The following is a 21,259-nucleotide window of genomic DNA, read 5'->3' on the forward strand; positions in this document are numbered from 1 at the left end:
AGTTGCTTATATTCTCTAAACAGGTGCTGGCAAGAGATGTCAGTGTTTAACTGTTGAAAGCTGGGGTTTGGGGCCGTTATTCAGCACAATTCTTCTATAATGCTCCATGGGTATCACTGAGAGCAAAGACTGCATAATACCTAGCTGTGTGGCATATAGAGAGGACTCGCGTGTTTGGGTGCCAGTGCTTGTGAAAATGTATGTTTCTTCCTCTGAACACTCTGATTCAGCAGCTTGAGATAACAAAAATAGAATGTTCACAATTAATATTTGTAGTATTGCTTTTTAGAGACTGGTGGCAGTAAAGCAGCCCCAGAACATTCTCTTACTCACTTAGAATCATGGAAAACTCCGTATTTTGAAGGAGGCTAGATGAGATGTGGAAGACAGAAGAGATTCCCCATTGTTTAAATATCCTGTTATTGGGCTTGAAAATAGCCCAGTGGTGTTACAGCGTTTTTGGAGTGTAACTGTTTCACTCAGCTGTGTTTTGTGGAGCATGTTATGGAGCCATGTTCCACCCCTGTGTTTCTGCAATAGGGGATGTTAGTTCTTTTGTTTGTTTAAATGAGTTACTTTTTAACTTTTTATAGCTTTAAAATCAGTGTGGTTAAGGTGCTTCAGGCTATATGAGTTCAGAATTCTTTCTAACTGGAAACAAGGAGAGAGCAGAGGGGAGGAAGAGGAGGAATTTACTACATGTGTGTATTCTTCAGAACTGACTCTTTTCTTTTTTCCTTCTGTACAGTTGAACAAGCAAAATGGACTTCTCCAAGCTACCCAAAATCCGTGATGAGGACAGAGAGGCTTTTGTTGGCTATGTCCATGGAGTCTCGGGACCTGGTAGGTATTATTTTGTAAAGGAAATCATAGGTTCTGTTTCATCTAGTGTCTTGTTAATCTTGTTCACTTGGAAGTGGAGAAGTATAGTAGAGCTCCGCGTGGGGCTTTTTCTCTTTGGGGCGGGGGGGCGCTTTTTAAGAAGGATCATTGACTTAGTCTGATAAGATACTAAGAAATATACTAACAAGACGTTACTGCTAATTAATCTTTTTTAAAGATGTAATGAGCAGAAGCAGGCTGATGAATAATAAAAACAAAAGGTGTAAACTTTCTGGATGAGGTAAAGCCACTTGGTCAGAAATCTGCAGGCACAGTGTATTAAGCTTCTCTAAAAGGGCATGAGATGCATAGTCCATTCTCACTGAAATGCAGTTTGATCCTGTGCTCTCTGGAATACTCAGGCCCCTGCCAGTGTCAAGCTGTTCTGTGTTACTGCACTGCGGGCTGGAGGAGCTCAGCAAGGAGCTGCAAGGGTCAGGGAAGGTGGCAGAGTGTGGTGGTAGTGCAACTGGGAGGAGGAGGACTCTTCCTCCTTCTTTATCAGCTTAAATTTGTTTCTTTAGGCTCTGATGGTAACAACCTTTGAATATGTGCAGACTGTACTGGCTTTTCTGCTCCTTCCTGCATTCTCTTCAAGAGATGAAGGAAAGGATGGGAATGTGAGGACAGAAGAATAGCATGTATTTTTGTTAATGCAGCTTATTTGGTGAATAAGAAACTCCCCTGGCTCACGTCTACCTAAATAAATGCCTGTTCTTTAACTGCCAATTCCCTAACTGCAGAAGTGATACTTAAAAACAATTTTAAACTGATAGAGCTTTCTTTCTTAAGAAGTGGAAAGTGTACTTTTTTGTGTAAATACATGAACCCCATGTGCAAGATTGATATTATAACATAAAAGACATGATAAATTTTGTCCTAAAGCAGCTAAGCCTCTTGTATGATCTGATGAAATCTAACTCGAAACAGTAGGAGGTTTCAGGCCCTAAACATGCTGTCTTAATCTGTTGAAGGTTAATTTAAGTGCCCTATGGTATACATCACTTTTCTGCAAAATAAAACATCAAAATAGTGTTTCCTTAAGAGCTTTGTAGGCATCTGCTGCTCTAGATACAAGAGTATGTATTGCCTTTAGCAGGCACCTTGGCTTGATCTATATATGGAAATAGTTTGTTATGTTAGCATCCAGATGCTACCAAGGTAAACACAAGTTTGAGTGGCTTGAAAATGCTGGTCCCCAACCACAGGTTTATGTAACTACCAGATATCGGGTGAGCTTTTGCCATTTTCTTGTACGTTTTTAATTTAGTCAGGTGGGAATGTGGCCCAGCTAACTGAAAGGGAGAAATGCCTATGTAACTTGTCTGCCAGTGTCCACCGCATCTCTAAAACCCTAAACATTCGCCATCTGTCAAGACAGATAAGAGAAATTATGGCGTGAATTGTCTGTGAACTACTACATTCTGATAGCATCCCCTTACTGAGCATAAAGAAACAGCGTGAAAAGTATAGGGAAACTTTTTCTTCTGGCTTTTAAACTGGAAATGTCAGCATTTGTGGCAGCCAAGTTATCCCTTTTGTGAAAGCAAGAATGCGCTTCTGATTTGAGGGAACACCAGGCTTATGCTGTACAGTTCTTACTAACTTCTGATGAGTAAATTTCCTGAGCTACAGGAAAAATACTTACCTATGTGCCTGTCTTCTACAGTGGTCACAGCGTGCAACATGGCAGGTGCTGCTATGTATGAGCTGGTACGAGTAGGCCACAGTGAACTGGTGGGGGAGATTATCCGACTGGAAGGTGATTTGGCAACTGTCCAGGTGTATGAAGAAACATGTATCCTTTTCACTGATCCCTCTGGGCCTGCCAGACTGTGCAGTCCAGAACATGGTGGTGATTAGGGTCAAGAAATGAACAAAGCTGACTGGGGCGAGCGCTTGGTACTTCCGATGCCGGCAGGCAGCAACATCTGTTCTGCACATCTTTTGTAAATTCTGATGGTTTTGAGGTAAATCTTTTCTTGCTTGCCTGTGTACTGAGGAGACCTCTTTTGATTTTATGTGGAAATCAAATAATGGGTATCTTAGAATTTAAGTTAATTTTTAATTTAAATATTACAGCTTCTTGTTAAGGAAGTTGTTTGACAAATGTCAACCATAAATGGCAAAACTAGCAAGCAGTATCTGTTGCATTTTTTCTTTGCTTTTGAAAACTATGTTTGTATAACACTTAAACAGGAAATGTAAGGTGAGCAGGATGCCTTCTTCTGGGCAGAGTATTTTGCCAGATGTAATAGATTACATTTTTGCTTCTGCAGTGTGCTTACAGAATCTTGGTCCAGCTAGGACACAGCATGTATTCTAAAATCTAGTTAACTTAAAATGTATTTTGTATTACACATACATGAGAGAATGTTAGAAAAGAAGTCATAAAACTTGAAGCCAGACCTTCTTTTTTTTTCTCCTTGTATCCTTTTAAACTTAAGGGTTTGGCTCTGTGTATCTGTAGAGGCTAGGAGAAAAGCCTGTGCTGGCTCCCAAAGCTTTGTTCTGAGGAGCTGGATGGTAGACTGGTGACTAGCTCCTGTCTGTACCTAATAATTTGTCATTTAAGGTTGCATCGTTTTAGATGGCATCATTGCAATACCTTGTAGTCTTCCATTAGTACCTGGAACAAGTTTGAGTATAGTTTACTCTTAGGTTCCTGATGAGAGGGCTCTGTCATAGGGCTCTCTGAAGTCAACTTGCATTTAATCTTTTGAGTCTTGCATAGGGTTTGGGGGGTTTCTACTTTCTTTTATATTCTAGCAGGGCCTCTTGCCAAACTGCTGGCCCTTTGCAGAGAAGCTCATTGTTCATCTTTGGAGCTTAGATTGTGCGTAGACTGGATAATTTGATATCAGAGAGGAGAGAAATAATGCTGGTCTTGGACAAACTCCCCTTAAAATTAGACTGCTGTCAAAAAGACTGTGCAAGGCTCAAGGTCAAAACAGTTATGCTCTCTAACAAATTCTGAAGTGAAAAATTATGTGTTTCATAACATTGTCTGACTTTAACAATCAAACCTCTTTTCTAGGTTTGAAGATTTAAGAAATGCCTGACTTTTTGTCATCCTGCTGCCTGGCACTCCAGTAAACTCAGCCATATAGTTGACTTGAACTAATGACTGTAAAGCACAATATTTACCCCTACTTTGCCTATCTGGAGGATGAGCAACTTTGTTGCTTTAGCAATTTCAGCTTGAGTTTAGTATAAAGCCTACATGCTTCTCAAATGATGATGCGTAATATAGTAATAAAAATATTACCTTAAAGTCAGGTGGTTTACAAGCATGATGTTGTGAATGTGATGCCTTCTGCCTTGTTTCTTTCCCTTTGTCTGGATGAACTTTTCCTCAGCAAATCTTTAGCTGGTGTCTCCGTAGGAGATCCTGTACTCCGTACTGGCAAACCCCTGTCAGTGGAACTAGGGCCTGGCATTATGGGAGCTATTTTTGATGGTATCCAGAGGCCTCTCTCAGACATCAGCACTCTGACCAAAAGTATCTATATCCCTAGAGGTGTCAACGTGTCAGCTTTGAGCCGAGACATCAAATGGGACTTCACACCTTCCAGAAATCTGCGGGTAGGTTCTGATGAGCCTGTCTTCCCCTCTTGCTCCTCTGCCCCCAGAGCCTGGAGCCAGAGCAGAGTGCCAAGGCTATGACTGCTGGGAGCTATGGTTAACGCTGTATTAAGTTTGTGAAAAGGGGTACTACGAGGTGGTAGCAATGTATGAGAGTGAGGACTGGACAGGGATCACCAAAACTTACTCAGTGTAACTTACTATGTGTTGCTGCTGCATATGAGAAACTTGCAGAGTTTTAATGTATTTGCAATACCATAAAGAAGCTAGTGGAATTGCACTAAGCATTAGCAGGAGTTACCTGAACAAAAAGAATAACTGCAGCACACATTTTGCCAATGGTGAAGATAGCCTCAGAGCTGGAAAATGTCACCGCTTTAGCCCTTGGCATCTTCTTTTTTCCAACCCTGCAGGTTAACATATACTATCCTTTCTCTACTTAACACATTAAGCTGAGAGGTATAAAAGAAGTGAGGACAATTCCTTGCATCAGTCAGTAATTGCTACAGTCTGAGGCTTGAAAGGCGCCTGAACCCAGATAGTGTTGCTAGCAATGTGCTGTTAGTGTAATGAGTTATGTAAATGGGCTACTGTGCTGTAACAACGCATTTATAAAGGGAGTAATCACAGTGCTAGACTTAATAGCTATAGTTATTTTATACAGTCCTTTGTCAAGGTTCTTTTTTAAAACTGGAATTCTCACTTATGACTAATAGACCTGTTCTGATTTTAGGTTGGCAGCCACATCACTGGTGGAGATATTTATGGGGTGGTGAATGAAAACTCTCTTATCAAACACAGAATCATGCTGCCCCCGCGGAACAGGGGTACAGTTACATACATTGCTCCGCCGGGAAACTATGACACTTCAGTAAGTCTCCCAAACACCAGTTGCTGGTATATCCCATGCCTCTTTCATTAAGTTGATGTACTCTCCCTGATCTGCGTGATGCCAACTAGAACGTGTTTCATGCAACAAGATGTCTGAGTTAATGATCGCTTCTGCTACCCTGCCTGCAGGGATTACATTACCTTGTGCAGTTACTTTCTATGTATATGGCTTCCAAATGGCACTTCAGTTTGCCATGTTTGCTGACCTCTGTGGGGTTCTACAGTATCTTATGAATATGTAAAATTCAGCTGCTCTTCAAAAGCATATTTTTAGTTGAAGCTTCATCTTGCACTTTTTTCCCCAGTAGCATTGTAAATATGGGAAGGAGCCTTCCCTCAGGAAGGGATGATAGCGTGTTGAGGTTCTGAGAAATCTGTGGTGGTATCAAAGACCTAGCTGTGAAGAGTAGTTGAGATGAGAATTTGCGTGCTGGTCCAGTGTGCAGCTGTGTTTGCTTACTTCAGATGTCTGGTGCTGTCTGTTAGGATGTTGTCTTAGAGCTGGAGTTTGAAGGTGTGAAGGAGAAGTTCACTATGGTCCAGGTCTGGCCTGTACGTCAAGTCCGTCCTGTTACTGAGAAGTTACCAGCCAATCATCCTTTATTAACTGGCCAACGGGTCCTGGATGCCCTCTTCCCGTAAGTACTACCTTTTATTTTCTAGTATGTAAGAAATCTCTCTTTTGGGGGGAAGCGGAGGGAGGAGGCCTTACATTTTTGTTAAGGGCAAACAGAACCCAAGCTTTCACTATGTATCGCAGCATAATCTCAAAAAATATTTAGCTGAATTCCTCATATTTCTATATGTGGCAGGAGAACCTACTAGTGGGAAAAGGAAGATAAGTTTAACAAGATAGTTCTAGTGCATTAATCTAGAAAAAAGGAGAAGCATAAACTTAACATAATCATGCCAAACATACAGAAAGGATAGAACTTTCAAGCTTGATCTCTCCATTTGAACACATAAGTAGGATCTCTTTCCATGATCTTGAGGATGTATAGTTCCCAATGACCTTGGGGTCACCACTTCTGAAAACTGTTGCACTTAACTGTAACACAAAATGCTCATTTAAGCAGCTAACTTCCAAGACACTGAATTCAGTAATTTTGGTCCTAAAATATTGTGCTGCTTATTCTTATAATGCATAGCTAAGTACAGTTGTTCTTTTCTTAGCATTAGCATTCCATTGGTGCTTCCAGCTGTGAAAACTGCTATGTTTCAAGCCTGAAAGTCTAGCTGTTGTACCAGCATAATTCATGTATTTCAAGTGCAGTAGAAGAAAAGGAGTTTATTCCCTCGGTCTTTTGGTTTAGTGAAATACCTCTGTGCTTCTCACCCAGAACACTGAATGTGACTCCCGTCGCTCTGCTTTTAATTAGGGATTTTATTGGAAAGCATATTCTAAGACGGGAGAGAGCTGGTTTTGAGTTCCTTGCAAATCAGAGTCCTTTTTCTTTACTCAGGTGTGTACAAGGGGGTACAACAGCGATTCCCGGGGCATTTGGTTGCGGGAAGACTGTGATCTCACAGTCTCTCTCAAAATACTCCAACAGTGATGTCATCATTTATGTAGGCTGTGGAGAACGAGGAAATGAAATGTCTGAAGTACTGAGAGATTTCCCTGAGGTTAGTATGGAGAATTCATGGAGAGTAAACCTTCTTGGGAAGACTTGCTATTGTACTGGTATTGTAACTGAATAAAATACCATATTGGTAGAGTGATTTGAAATGATCTTCTTGCCTCCCTGCTGTAAGTTCTGGCTGTAGTAGCAGAAATTCCTTTTGGCTCATTCAAGAATGATTTCAGCGGCCCCTCAATAAACAACTGGACTAGTTTTTGGGTGTACCTTCTACCTTGTTTAAAATAAAGCCAAAATGAATACCAGGGTGTAATTTAGCACAGTTATAAGCACCTTACCTTTCACTGGTAATATCTCCAACTTTTCTAACTTAACCATGCATAGCAAATGCAGCATCTGTATTTACCGGGTGCAGGGTGGTGATACAGTTACCAGATACTAGTTTGACATGTTAGGCTTTCTACTTCTGAAGGAAGTAGAAAATGCATGGTTTAAAAAAAAAAAAAAAGAAAAAGCAACAGGTTTACCAATCCTTCTACCTGTTGTAATATGTTAGTGAATTAGTTGTGGCACAGTCTTCTATAAAATATGGGAAAGAAGCCAAATAGCCTGAACTGCTAGGTTGAAACTCCACTGTCAGAAATAAGGGGTAAAAGGCTTGGGTGTGTTGATTGATTACAAGATGAGAAAGTCAAGCTGAGGTGGCCATGAAAAAGGTAAATCCCAGGGTATTTATGAGTGGAATTCTGACACAAATGTCAGGATATGCATTCTGTTGTTCAAGTGCTTGTGAGGCTTCACTGGGGTTATGTATGTGGTTTTATGTCCGGTTGTCAAAGACGAACTTGGATTGGTGTAGACGGGGAAAAAAAGCTGTCTGATTCCTAACGGACTTATGACGGGAGGCTAAGATTTTTTGGCTCTTCCAGCCTAGTAAGCTGAGAGAGGATAATGTACTTCATGATGCAGTGGATTTCTCATTACTCATTTGAATGGGATCAACAGGGATTTGCCAGCTGCAAAAGATGAGATGAGGCTGAGGTGTGTACATTAAAGAGTTAAGCTGTGTGCAATCTGGAAGGCAAACCAGCATAGTATCCTGAAATCTTGAATCTAGTCTCTGCTCTTGGTAGAATAGCTGTGAGGAGAATATCCTGACACAAGGTGAGTAATACAGTAAAAAAAAAAAACACCCCAAAAATTTGCTACCGTTACCTTTTTTTTTCTTTTCTTGAATTTTAGTTAAGGCTACCGTTACCTTTTTTTTCTTTTCTTGAATTTTAGTTAACAATGGAAGTTGATGGCAAGGTAGAAAGCATCATGAAGAGAACAGCTCTGGTAGCAAATACCTCCAACATGCCTGTGGCTGCCAGAGAAGCCTCTATCTATACTGGTAAGATGTACAGGAGGCTGGAAAAGGCTGTGTGTGTAGACCAAGCCATCATGCTCTAGTATTTTCAGTTCCTGAGATGGTCAGTACCAAGAAACCTGCTTAGTTTCAGAAGTCAACCCTTTTGGGTCTTGCCTGCACAAAGTCCTAGTATCTTAATTGAATTTGGCTTGCTTGTATATAATTACAGTTTCCAAATATTGAGTAAACTTTGCTTATAAGGTGAACTTAGTGCACCAGCTCTCATGTAGTTTTTCTCCATGTGTTAAATATGTAAGCTTTTGTTTGTGAATAGCTTTTTGCTGACATGTACAGCCACTTAATGGGCAGGAACAGTGTTTTCTGAGTTGGCAGGCTAGTCTTCTTTCCTTTACATCCTCTTAGAGGTTTTTTTTTAAAATTCATTTTTATGAAAAGTTGTCAGATAATTAAGATAAAACATGACCTTTTCTTACTGTTGTATTCTGGTAGTTTGAAAGGGAAGGAGACATTTTACAGTAAGAAGAGGCTTTGTTCATGGTTTCAGTGAGACAAAGAGTAGCATCAGTGACATTGCCGTGTCTCTTCAAAGAAATACATGGGAACGTAAGATGAGACAGAGTAGTTCATAAGGAAAAATGGGGAGAGTGAGAAGAAATTAAAAAAAAAAAAAGACAGCAAGGACATGATATAGTGGGAAGAAAGAATAACTTTCAGTGTCTATTTCCATCAAAATGTAAACTTAAATAATTTGGCTTATTTGCATCTTAGTGACAACATACAAGCATAGAATTCCTTTCTGAACTGCATCCTGCAGCATGCTGTTGTCTTTGTTCTAGGAATCACCCTGTCCGAGTATTTCCGGGACATGGGCTACCATGTCAGTATGATGGCAGACTCTACTTCCCGATGGGCTGAGGCCCTCAGAGAAATTTCAGGGCGACTGGCTGAAATGCCAGCTGGTGAGTAGTCTTTTCTCAGTCTAGTCTTGTAAATGCATCCTTTAAACTCTGAGCCTTTGACTCAATTTCTGTGTGTTGGTGTTTGCAGACAGTGGTTATCCAGCCTACCTTGGTGCCCGTCTAGCCTCTTTCTATGAGCGAGCTGGCAGAGTGAAGTGTCTGGGAAATCCTGAAAGGGAGGGCAGCGTCAGCATTGTTGGAGCGTGAGTGTTGCATTTCTTTGCTTTGCACTGGCTGCAGTTCTTCCTCTGTGTTTTTGTATGTCAAAGTACCTATTTTTCAGACAAAAAGAAAGTCTTGTTGCTCTGTGTAGCTGCAGAACTAAAAATATGTGAATAAGTAGGTAGATATCTAGTCTCTGTTCACCCAGAACTGCTGCTAAATTGTGCATGGGGACAGAAAGAATGAATGCGGATAGGTAGTTCTGTGAGGTGTGGAATCGCAGTCACTTGCAGCAATTGGAGCGAATGGCTCAGGGAAGAATGTCGTTAGAGCTGTCACTGAAAAGTATGTCAAACCATGCTCAGAGCAGGAAAGAAGGGGCAGTTAGAGCAGCAGTGTGTGCGCTTGGCGGCATAACAAATCGTGATTCTCTTGCTTAAATAGAGTAGAATTACATGGAGCAGCATATCTCAAGCTGTGATGGGCTGTGAAAAGCATGCGGTCCCCAGACATTCTTTCAGGCTGTATTGATTTGTATATCATACTGTGGGCAAAGTGATTTCCCCCCAACATGTTTTCAGGAGAGCCTCTAGCATCTGCAAGAACACCTAGAGTCCATTCTTTGCTCTGCTTAGTTCTGCTGTCCACAACATATGTACACAAATGCATTGTGCTTTTTGAGGTTGGAAGTTTATTTTTTTTATCTCTGGGAAGGCATGTAGTAGGGTGTAAGCCCCAAATGAAGTTGAAGTGGTTATATATAGCTGAATATCTGAAATAATTTCAAATTGGGATATTGTTTTCTGTAAAACAATCATTGCACTGTGTTTCACGGTGTCCTATCAGCACACTTGCTGAATCTGTTCCAGTTGAGACAGGTTTGATAATCCAAGCCAGAGTTACTTCCTGGAGCTGAAGTGACTGAAATCATACCTTGATACTGTCAGTCAGTCACTGATATAACTGTATTTCATGGTATGCTTGATATTACACCTGTGTGGGTATGCATCAAATACTTTCTGCAGTGGAAGCTTGCAATCTGTTACTTGAAATTGTGTTGACTTTTCTGGTTTCTGTGATCATGGAGCTGTGCAGTCATGTTCAGTACTTCAGTTTAAACTGTGAAAAGCAATTCTGATAACTCTTCCTTATCTCTTCCTGCTCAGTGTCTCTCCCCCAGGTGGTGACTTCTCTGATCCTGTCACATCTGCTACTTTGGGCATTGTTCAGGTACATCCCACGACGTTGCAGCTCTTCTGTCCACTCTGTTAGACTTGAAATGATTGTGCTTCAAGTGCATTTGTGCCAATGGCTGTGGTGTGAGTGCTTTGATTTGACACAGGCAGCTTTGTAGGGTGCTTTGGAAAATGTTCCAACAGTGTAAAAGACAACCTTATGAGATGGTCTCTGAACTGACGTGTTTGAGATCCCTTTGGAAGAGGGAGCGAAGGTAGCAATTCCTTCCAATGCTGACTGCTCAGGAATATCTGTATGCTTCCTGATTGCTGCTGTTTGAGCTGCACTTCAAATGTGGCTGCTCTCAGCTGAGGTGGAAAGTGAACCACTCTTAATAGGTGCATTGAAACCATGAAAAAGTCCTCAGAGCAGCTGGTTGGGAGAAGAATGTCTTGCAACTGATGGCCCAGCCCTGTTTTAGGAAAAGGAGTTATATCTAATAGGGCGCCACTTAATTAGACTCCAGTATTGACGTTGTCTTTGTTACGGCTGACTTTTCCCTCATGAGGAGTCTCAAGCTGAATAAGTCTTGAACTCAGCTTAAAAGATGCATCATTTTTTGAGAACTGTGTTTGAAAGTCACTGCTATAGTTAAATTAACATAAGGAAGGCTTGCTTTCTCTCTCAGGCTTTCATCTGAAGATTTGTGATAGCCTTTGCCATGTTGTGTTTGCTCAAACTTGCTTTCTGTATTGGGGTGGTTTTTTATTGCCTTCAGTTACTTTGGTTCGCTTTTGATTTGGAACACTGGTTGATCTTTCTGGCTTCTGACAGGTTTTCTGGGGCCTGGATAAGAAGCTGGCACAACGCAAGCACTTCCCCTCTGTCAACTGGCTGATCAGTTACAGCAAATACATGCGTGCCCTGGACGAGTACTATGACAAGCATTTTACAGAGTTTGTCCCTCTCAGGACAAAGGCCAAAGAGATCCTACAAGAGGAAGAGGACCTTGCAGAGATTGTGCAGCTTGTGGGGAAGGTGAGTAACCAGCTGTGAGGACATGTGATGTCAATGAGCCATCCTCCATTTCCTTACTGCTAGTGCAGGCTTTTGACCATGTCTTAGACCAGACTTGATGGACACTGCATTGTGCAAAAAAGACATGGTCACTGGGAGATGTTAGACTCTCCTGCCTCTAACTATGCTTTATTCTGACTTTCTTGTGTTGTTTGACTTCTTCTAATGACAAATAATTTTTTGGATTTGATTAACCTTGGCTTGATGCTACTTTTCTCATGTAAATTAGATTGCAGGGCATCTAATACTGAAGTTAAGAATCTTCACTTGCATCAGTGTTCTAGTCCTGCTGAAGTTAATCTTCACTTGCATCAGTGTTCTAGTCCTGCTGAAATGCCCTTTGTTGCAACCTACAGTAGTACTCCATTGGAAGTAATCTTTGTAAGAGAAATGATGCAGACTGATCTTTACTGTTGAAGTCATCTGAAGAGTTACAATTTATTAGAAGCCACGTTGCCAGCAGCAGAACAGAGGTGTTGGCATTTACAGGCTGGCTTGTAGAAACAGAAGTGATGTCTGCTTTTTCTAAAAACTGGTGATTACCTGGTTTCCCTGTGGAAAACTGTGACATGACATATGGCTCCATTTTACAGGCATTCTTTAATTTCCTTCATTCACTTCACTCTTTTGGAGAGAAAGCTGAACTTGGACAGGAAAATTTCCCTTGAGAGCTCTCAAAAGGGACCCAGTGAAAACCCTGTGTTTCAGCTTAGCACTGTAAATATGATAATTGACAGGTGCCTAGCACGTACTTGACAGTAACTTAATCCCATGATGCTCAGATGAGCTATGCTGATTTACAAGGTGGTGGTAGTGTGTGGTAACATGTATTAACTACAGTTACTTGGAGGAAGTTTGGTCCTGGTGCTCTCCCTATTCACTGATGTTCTAGCCCAAGTGAGATGGTGCCGTTCACCAGATCTTGCCTAGCAGAGCTGTCCTGTGTCTTCACAGGATGTGTCTTCAAAGAAAAGGTAAATGTGATCTTAGGGTCTTCTGCAGTTTTCTATTTACAAAAACATGTTCTAAAAGACTAGTTTATAGAGCAGGGTAGAATCAGTTCCTTGGTGTGGAAGGGATACTGATAAGCCAGTGCTTGTTGTTAATTATTAATTTTATTTATTAAATATTAATTTATTAGCAATTGGCTATTAAATATTAATTAAATATTAATAGTAATAAGCCAGGCATTATTCCCATGATAGAAGTACCAGAACTGGTGATCTTGTTCTCAGAGATGTTATCTTTAACAGTTTCTTTCAGTCTGGGCTTGGCTAATAACTGCAACAACCTTTAGAAAGGGGGAATTGTGGAAAAACAATCAGATTTTTTTTTTTCTTTTTAGCTCTGAATTCTGTCAGTCTCCTCGTGAAAGAAGGTCCACACTTCCCGTCTAGAAAGCAAGCAGGGGTACTTAAATATCAATCTGCCCCCTTTAGCAAAAGAACGATGAAGGTAGAGAAGAGTGACCTGTGGTGCCATCAGCAGCAGTGTGCTGCAGGGTTGTGGCTGTCCTGCAGAGTGACAGGCATTGTCATCAACTCCTTTACTTTTCTTGAATGCCAGACAGGGAAAGCCCATTGGTAGCTGTGGAGGCTAGTATCAAATCCTTAAGATTATGTACTGATCTAGCATGCTGAGATCTAGTTTTTTCTTCTATGGACATAAGGATCGAGGAAGGTAAAAATGAAATTACCTCTTTATGTAGGAAAGTGATGTTTCAACGTACCTCATAGCAGAGCCATGTGTGTTTTTCTGTGTCTGGTGGCTTTTCCATTATCTTAAAGGAAACTTCCTTTCCGTTGTTTATTGTCAGATAGACTTAAAGTAGACTTATTGACTGTTTGGCCCATCTTAATTTGGCAATCATTTAAATTGGCTGTTCTACAGCAGGCAGTAAGAAATACCCAAAAGACAGAATTCTGCTGAAAGCCATCTTAAGAGGGTGGGAAGAAAACAGGTACTGAAAGATAATGGTTCTTGGCCAGGACATACCATGGCCTTGTGGACTTGAGTACTAAACTAACAGTGTACCTTACTTTTCTAGGCTTCCTTGGCAGAAACAGATAAAATTACCTTGGAGGTTGCCAAGCTGATAAAAGACGACTTCTTGCAACAGAATGGTTATACGCCTTATGACAGGTGAGATCTCTCTGGCCACTCTGCCCTTCTTGGTCCTGTGTAGTCTGGATTTAGACAGCTACTTTATTTGGAAACAAATCAGGGCAGAAATTAATTTTACTCACCATAAACAAATGGAAGAACTGTGCTTAGGTAGGCCATTGAACGGTGTGTTCATGTTGTCTTACCCAAGGCATGCAGACCTTTTCCAAATGCAGTCACACCCTTCTCAGGCCCTCGTCTATTGTTCAGTTAGCCAGTATTTCTGCAATAGCATGTCCTCCTGTCCTTCTGAGGAGGAGAGGACCACTTTATTTTCATAGTCAACACCCAAAGTCTTCCTGTTGATTCTAGCAATGCATGGGGGACTGCAAGAATCTGTTTTCAGTTACTGTTGCGTAATTCTTGAGTAAGTTTGATCCATCAAAAAAACTTACTGGATCTTTTCCCTAGTGCAATGCTTATTACCCCTGTCTGCCTTGCTTCTTTCCGTGCTACCCTTGTGTTTTAACAGCCTGACAAGGGGCCTTTTGTACTTCATCTCACTCCCCAGCCCATTTACATCAGGAGGTCTTGAAATACTTCACCACTAAAAATTTGGACGTACATCATTCTGTAATGGTGTGTGCCTTTGATTAGGTTACTAGGGCAGGTATGCTTGTGTGCGATAGGGAAGCACAGGAAGTAGCACAATGTAGGGTATAAATAATAATGAGGTACCTTCCATGGCAGTCATCTATCCATTAAAAATGGAGCTTTTTGTGTGTGGAGTACTCTCGTCATAGAAACACTGCCTTTCCTGTGAGCAAAGAAACTTGCAGAGCTGTCAGGTCATCCCAGGCTGCTTGGAGGAAGCCTGCTTCCATGATGGACAAAACAGGAAGGAGGAATTCCGTTGGCTGCTCTGGTGTTTTCCCTTTCTCATTAGTATTGGCACAGATTGAAATGCGAGACTTGTACAGTGATGGTTCCCGTTGTCTCCTGTTTTGCCCAGTGTTTGGGTGCTGCTTCAGAAACCTCACTTCAGGATGATTGTCTTAGCCCATGATTTCACCTATTTAAAAATGCAGTCTCTTCCCTTTGACAGTATGTATCAAGAATACCTGGAGTAAAGCAGGGTAGTGCTCTCTTTCAGGTGAGAATTCAGAGTTTTGTGAAGGCAGGAGCAAAGGCTTGTCCTGTTAACTGTTCCAAGATGCCCGACAGATCCTTTTCTGTTCCATCAGGTTCTGCCCTTTCTATAAAACAGTGGGAATGCTTTCCAATATGATTGCATTTTATGACATGGCACGCCGTGCTGTAGAAACCACAGCCCAGAGTGACAATAAGATCACGTGGTCCATCATCCGAGAGAACATGAGCGAAATCCTCTACAGACTTACCTCCATGAAATTTAAGGTATGTTTGTAATGAACTGGGTTGTACTGCTTTTTGTGAGCGTCCAGTGTCTTGAAAGGCTGTTACTCAAAGGTGGTCATCGGTTGCCTTAGATAAAGGTCTATGAACAGAGACTTTTTGCAATCATTTTGAATACACTTAAGAACAGGTTTTAGTTTGTGAGCACAGGAGTGGTCAGTACAGAAATCTAGTCGCGTGATGCTGGCTGCAGAGCCTTGGCAACCCCACCTTCAACAGTCTCTTTTATGTTACGTATATATTCATGGTAATAGAACAAGCACCTTTCCTGTTTGTTTTGAGGTTTTTGTGATAAAATTCTGTAAAAAAAAATTATAACAAGTTCTAAGGAGACTGTTAGCAGATAAAAGCAGCCTAAAGTTTAAATCCAGGAATGTGCTAAAAAGTGTATGATAGAAATGTTGATCAAGCTATTTTAAATAGAAGTTAAGGAAAGAAATGCTAGTCTCCTGCAGTAATACGTGATGTCCCCTGTGTTTGGCTTCAGGGCCTAAGGCAGGTAACTAGGAGGAGAGGAAGGGAGGAGTAACTTCAACATGGGCTAAAGAGAAAACAAGTGGCTCAGAGCATCTGCTCTGGGTAACTTCAGTAGCCATCTTTTTAGAGTACAGCTTTCCTAAGACTCATCCGGAGCATGCTGGTGTAGCAGTTACTGGTAGGACAGTAACCTGTGGTGCTGGCTGATGTTAAAGTAGCTAAGGAATATTCTCTATGAAGTACGATGCTTATTCTGTTAAAACTCTTACAAGCCAATATTGCAAATCTTTCAAGAACAAGTACCATAAGATAAAATTACATTTAAAATTAAGTGTTCTGGCATGCCAGGGTATTCTGTTCCTGCAGGGCACTGGCTTGTTTCTGCAGTAAGCAGATCCCTGGTATATATTCTCAAAGCATCAAGAACATAACAAGATACACTTGGGGACGCGAGCTTCTTTGAGAGCTGGTTATATAGAGATAGGGGAAGTAATACACTTTTTACAAACCCTGGCCACCAGAAGGCATCTGGCATACAGCAGAGCAGCGGACAGCACGGCTGAAAAAGGGAATCCAGAGGGTGAATACATGCTAAGTGGAGCTGGCCCTCTAATACAGTAATAGTTATGAAAGGAAAATTGTATTTCCTGGGTAACAGTCTAAAAGGCGTGAGAATTTAAATGTCCTGCATCCTGCGGTCTGTGTACTTTGGAGAGACAATGAAGAAGTAGTGCATCCGCACGTGTAAGTCCTCTGTGTTTCCCAAGAGCTGCACTGACCCAGAGGAACGTAGTGTTGAGGGGGGCATGGTGAAGACATTGAACAGACTTCACAGCCTGGCAGTTAATGCTTCTTGCAGGGAAGGCCTTGCAGCCTCAGAGCAAAGCTGATTGTTACATTTTTTGCCCTTGTCTTTCATGAAAAGTATTCTGAGAAAATGAAGCTATACGAAGATGTTTTTGAGCTTGTTATGATCGCACAGTAAGATTTTAATTGGAACAGAGTGACCTCTGAGTGATGCCAGAGTAACTCTTGCACTTATAGGGGATGCACCCCAAAAAGTACAGCAGAGCATTCCTGAGTCACAAAGATGCTTACTCTATTTGGTTTGGGGACAGGAGCTGGTATTAATCACTGCAGCTCTTGAATCACACAGCATTAACTAAGACCCTCAGTATTATTGAATCCTCTCCAAATCAGTTGCTTTTCAATAAAGTAGCCACTGCTCATGGAAGAAAAAAAAAATTCTCTGTCCAGTATCCATTCTGCCTGCTCATTGAAAGTCGAAAGAGGATGAGGTTTAAACCTTGTGGCTGCTGGTGAGACAGGAGGCGGAGATCCTCTGAGTGATGCCAGAGTAACTCTTGCACTTATAGGGGATGCACCCCAAAAAGTACAGCAGAGCATTCCTGAGTCACAAAGATGCTTACTCTATTTGGTTTGGGGACAGGAGCTGGTATTAATCACTGCAGCTCTTGAATCACACAGCATTAACTAAGACCCTCAGTATTATTGAATCCTCTCCAAATCAGTTGCTTTTCAATAAAGTAGCCACTGCTCATGGAAGAAAAAAAAAATTCTCTGTCCAGTATCCATTCTGCCTGCTCATTGAAAGTCGAAAGAGGATGAGGTTTTTAAACCTTGGCTGCTGGTGAGACAGGAGGCGGAGATGGAGCTATGATGCCTGCTCTGTGGTTAGCAAGTGTTAATCCTGAGGTCAAGAAATTACAGCACTGGCAAAGCAGGCTTGTCTTAAGTACCGGGGGCTTTTCCTGACAGATCTGTTCACTTGCTGTGTTATATTTCAGGACCCTGTCAAAGACGGTGAAACAAAAATCAAGGCGGACTACGCTCAGCTGTTTGAGGATATGCAGAATGCATTTCGCAGTCTGGAAGACTAGACTCAGCCTCTGTGACGACTCCAGTTTGTCCTCTCAATTCCTCATCTCAACTCCTCTGCTTCTCTACCTTTACAAGAATGATGCAACAGTACTTGAGTTGATAAATAGCCCTATGTTTTCCCTGTTCATACTCAGAGAGTGTCCTTACAAAACATTCCTCTTAGTTTGTGTTTGGCATTGCTTTGTGTCTGAAATGGCGAGTGATGTGTGAGTGGGCCTGGCTGAGTGAGGAAATGCTGTTGTACACTTCTAGGGTGGGAAAAATTTCACCTTGCCTCTCCCAGCTCTCTTGGCAACCGGTCTTTCATGGCAGGGGAGGTGTAGATCCTAATGCAGTCATGCGGTACATTCTGAGCTGGCAGCGGTAAGGGCATTTACAACTGGCGCTTTGCTAAGTGACTATCATGACGTAGCACTCCCTATTCTCAAACAGAATTTTTGACCATATTCTGATGACATGTTGATACAACCAAAAATTCTTCACTGCTCTGCCCCTTCTGCAGCCCTCAGCTGAGTCTGTTGGTATTGAAATGTGGTAGTTCTGGATCTCCTCAAGAAGGGACTAACTAGAAGGTGAGCACGTACAAGCAGCCAGTATACTTTTGTACACTAGAGAAATAGAATTTTATTTTCCTACTTAATACAGATAGGACCACTGGACTCCACTAAAATGAAAGCCATAGGTGCTCAGCTTCCAGCAGAATTTTACCTTCTTGCCTCCCACTCACCCCATAAAATTTCACAACACTCAGCTGCTTTAGTTTGTGAAGCTTGTGACTGCTGCCGTGTACTGCAGGACACGCATAGCAAGTTACAGTGGTGCCACGTGTGTGGACCAGGAATACAGTCCTTCCTCGGTGGTGCTCTGTCTGCCAGTGCCGTTGTCTTCCAGTGCAATGCCCAGGTCACGCTAATGAAAGCAAAGCGTGTGCTTAACCTTCCTCCTCCACCTGTGCTCACGTGGCCTGTTGGGTGGTGGCACAGAAGGTCCCCAGTTCTCGTGTAAGAGGAATGTATGATGCTACACTTCTGGGGGCGGGGGATGAATGAGGGGGAAGGTTGACAAGTACAAAATGTATTTACTCCTGCCTTCTTGATTACGATGCAAGAGAAACCAGTGACTCTGTTCTTCTGCTCTGTGCTCTGGAAGCACTCCGTGAAGCAGCTGAAACTGCTGTGTCTTGGGCTTGTTTATTGGCAAAACTAGTACGAGATGAGGAATGAGCATAGAGCAGCCTTTCTGTCAAATGCCGAGAGCCCAGCACTCATTGCTACAGTGTGAGAGAGAGAGAGAAAAATGCTGGCACCCTCTCCAGTCTCTGCCTCTCGCTTGTTTCCAGTGGCATCCAGTGCTGCTTTGCTGTGCAGCACGCTGTGCCCAGCTGGGCTCCAGCTGACATCCACTGCTTTATTATGGTCATGAAACAGTCACCTAACCATTGTAGGTGACACCGTGGTAGTGGTGTGGCTATGTAAGCGTTAATTCCGCACTGAAGTATTTCCACCGGCTGCCAGCTTTGAACAGTAGTGATGCAGAGGGATCTCGCGATATGGACCAAATGCCACTACTTCCATTATGGTATCAACTTGCTGTTTGTCAGGGAGAGCCTGGCTGAAACTTAAAGGGATTAACTATTTTTGGTTCTCCCAAAAGAAACTACTCCTCCAGCTGACATTCTGGTAGTGAATGGTTAAGTTTACAGCTCACTAAACTTTTGGTTGTATGCTGCTTATTTTACCAATGAGCATGTGTGAATGAGTAGTCACTGTCCAAGCCCTTGCTGGATTCCTCGTTGTTCGTACCCTTCACCACTGTACTATGTAGCATTTCATGCTAGAAACCAGATGTTCTTATCTCTTTAAATAGAGGGTGTTATAAACTTTACAGAAGATGTCTAAGATAATGCAGTTCTAATATTTATTGTGCTGTACCTGGCCCTGAAGTGTGACCAGTTCAAACGGTTTCATATATATTTTTGTCTTTTTTTGTTTTGTGTCTGTTTCCAGTGTTGAGATTCTAATGTTCACTGTGTCCTGCAAGTCTTCCCTCCACAGCTGTGGGAGGAATGAAAAGATGGGCAGAACCCCACCACCTACTTTATCTTGTGTATTTCATAATGTATGTTGCTGGAAGTTGTGTTTAGAAAAAAAAAAAAAAAATTAAAAAAGTTGAAGTCAATGAGAATAAAATGGATTTAAAGTAGGTCTTTGTCCTGTTTTCTTCTGTCAAACCAAACCTGTGCCACAGTGGTGTACACAGCATAAGTAAAATCTTACTTCATTTTAGGGATCTCTTTTTAAACTTGTAAGCAGCAATGGGGCAGGGATGTTTTATCTCAGTTCTCCCATTCCAGTACAGTTTGCATCATCTCCTCAGATATTACATGAAAGGAAGAGTTACAGTGTAGTAAATATTCTTGGGGTAGAGATTTTTAGGACTTCTTTTATTGTAATACCAAGCGTAAGTGTGAACTTGCCTTTCGCTCCTAGTAGCCACCATGCATGCTAACGCAACGATTGTAGTTGTACCATTTTATGGCACTTCGCTAAGCCTTAGAATATTTCCCTGCCGCGTACCATATGCTGTGAAATATACCTCCTAAAATCTCAGCTGCATGTTTCAGACAAACCGATTTGAACTTCTGGATCAGAAGATAAGCAGCACTGCTGGCCAAAGCCTGAAAGTAACGTGTTAGCAATCCTTTTAAAGAAGGAGTTGAGACCTTCTGTAAATAGCAACAGATGAAGTGAGAATATACTAAAAACCTCACATTTGGGTATTCTTGTACGTATTTGATCACCGTATAACACCTCTCTGAAGGAAGTGTGTGCTATTTTATATATATTAGAGATACAGAAAGCTTGAATAGAGCAGACGTTCAAGTAATTCCACCGCATTACAAAGGGGTGGAAGTCACAGGTTCACTCCTGGCAACCACAGACTAGCCAGCAGTTCTCTGCAGACGTCAAGAAACCTGTTGAGGGAAGGGATGAGTTCAGGTTTTGGCAGCTTGGAAGTTACCCACTGGCAGCGTCCTCACTTCATCCACTCGACTTTTGTGAATCTGGAAGGCAGGCGTCACCCAGCGGCCACAGGAACACTGCTCACCCCGCCAGCTGAAGGAGCCCAGCTTTGACATGCATTTGGGACACAGAAGCTGCAAGAAAAACACATGACCCACTCTTACGGCGCACGCAGATGTAGTTCTATTTAAAATGTGCTTCTATGATACGTTAAATTGCAGCAACCTGCTCTGAGCCAGCTTCTTCCCTTATAACACTTCACAGAAGGTAAACAGGCTGAAAAACAGGCAAAAAAGCTAAACCAGCATGGCTGGTGTTTGCCATGCCCGGGGGTGTAGCAGGCAGCTGTGCTGGCAGAAGGGAGGGGGTGGAAATGCAAGCTGCTCGGACCCAGTGTGGTTCCAGGACAGTTTTGCCAGTCTCCAGAAAGCCTCAGTCAGCCTGGGACCACAACAGGTTTTGTAAATCACACAAACTCTTTCTCATACTAGAAACAAACAGCAGATAAACCCTGTCCAACACTCTGGCTAGTGTTCTCAGTCCGACAAGATCGCCAGCTTGTTTCCTTATAAAAGCATATTTAAGAATCTGTTCATAGGCTGCAAAATTGACGCACGAAAGGCTGGGAGACCTAGG

The 21,259-nt window shown here is 42.0% G+C and overlaps 1 protein-coding gene across 1 annotated transcript; it reads left to right on the forward strand.

Annotated features, from left to right (window-relative positions):
- The first annotated feature begins 751 nt into the window (after nt 1-751).
- On the forward strand, nt 752-19,802 carry ATP6V1A (ATPase H+ transporting V1 subunit A). The gene is made up of 14 exons (XM_009287085.2): nt 752-843; nt 2,552-2,680; nt 4,253-4,467; nt 5,201-5,338; nt 5,845-5,996; nt 6,822-6,984; nt 8,223-8,331; nt 9,147-9,269; nt 9,358-9,472; nt 10,598-10,661; nt 11,442-11,645; nt 13,732-13,826; nt 15,032-15,203; nt 17,507-19,802. Exons 1-14 carry the CDS (start codon nt 762-764, stop codon nt 17,597-17,599), a joined length of 1,854 nt encoding a protein of 617 aa, XP_009285360.1. The 5' UTR covers nt 752-761; the 3' UTR covers nt 17,600-19,802.
- Nucleotides 19,803-21,259: the final 1,457 nt, after the last annotated feature.

The sequence above is a fragment of the Aptenodytes forsteri genome, unplaced genomic scaffold (assembly GCF_000699145.1).
Source record: "Aptenodytes forsteri isolate BGI_AS27 unplaced genomic scaffold, ASM69914v1 Scaffold216, whole genome shotgun sequence".
NCBI lineage: Eukaryota > Metazoa > Chordata > Aves > Sphenisciformes > Spheniscidae > Aptenodytes > Aptenodytes forsteri.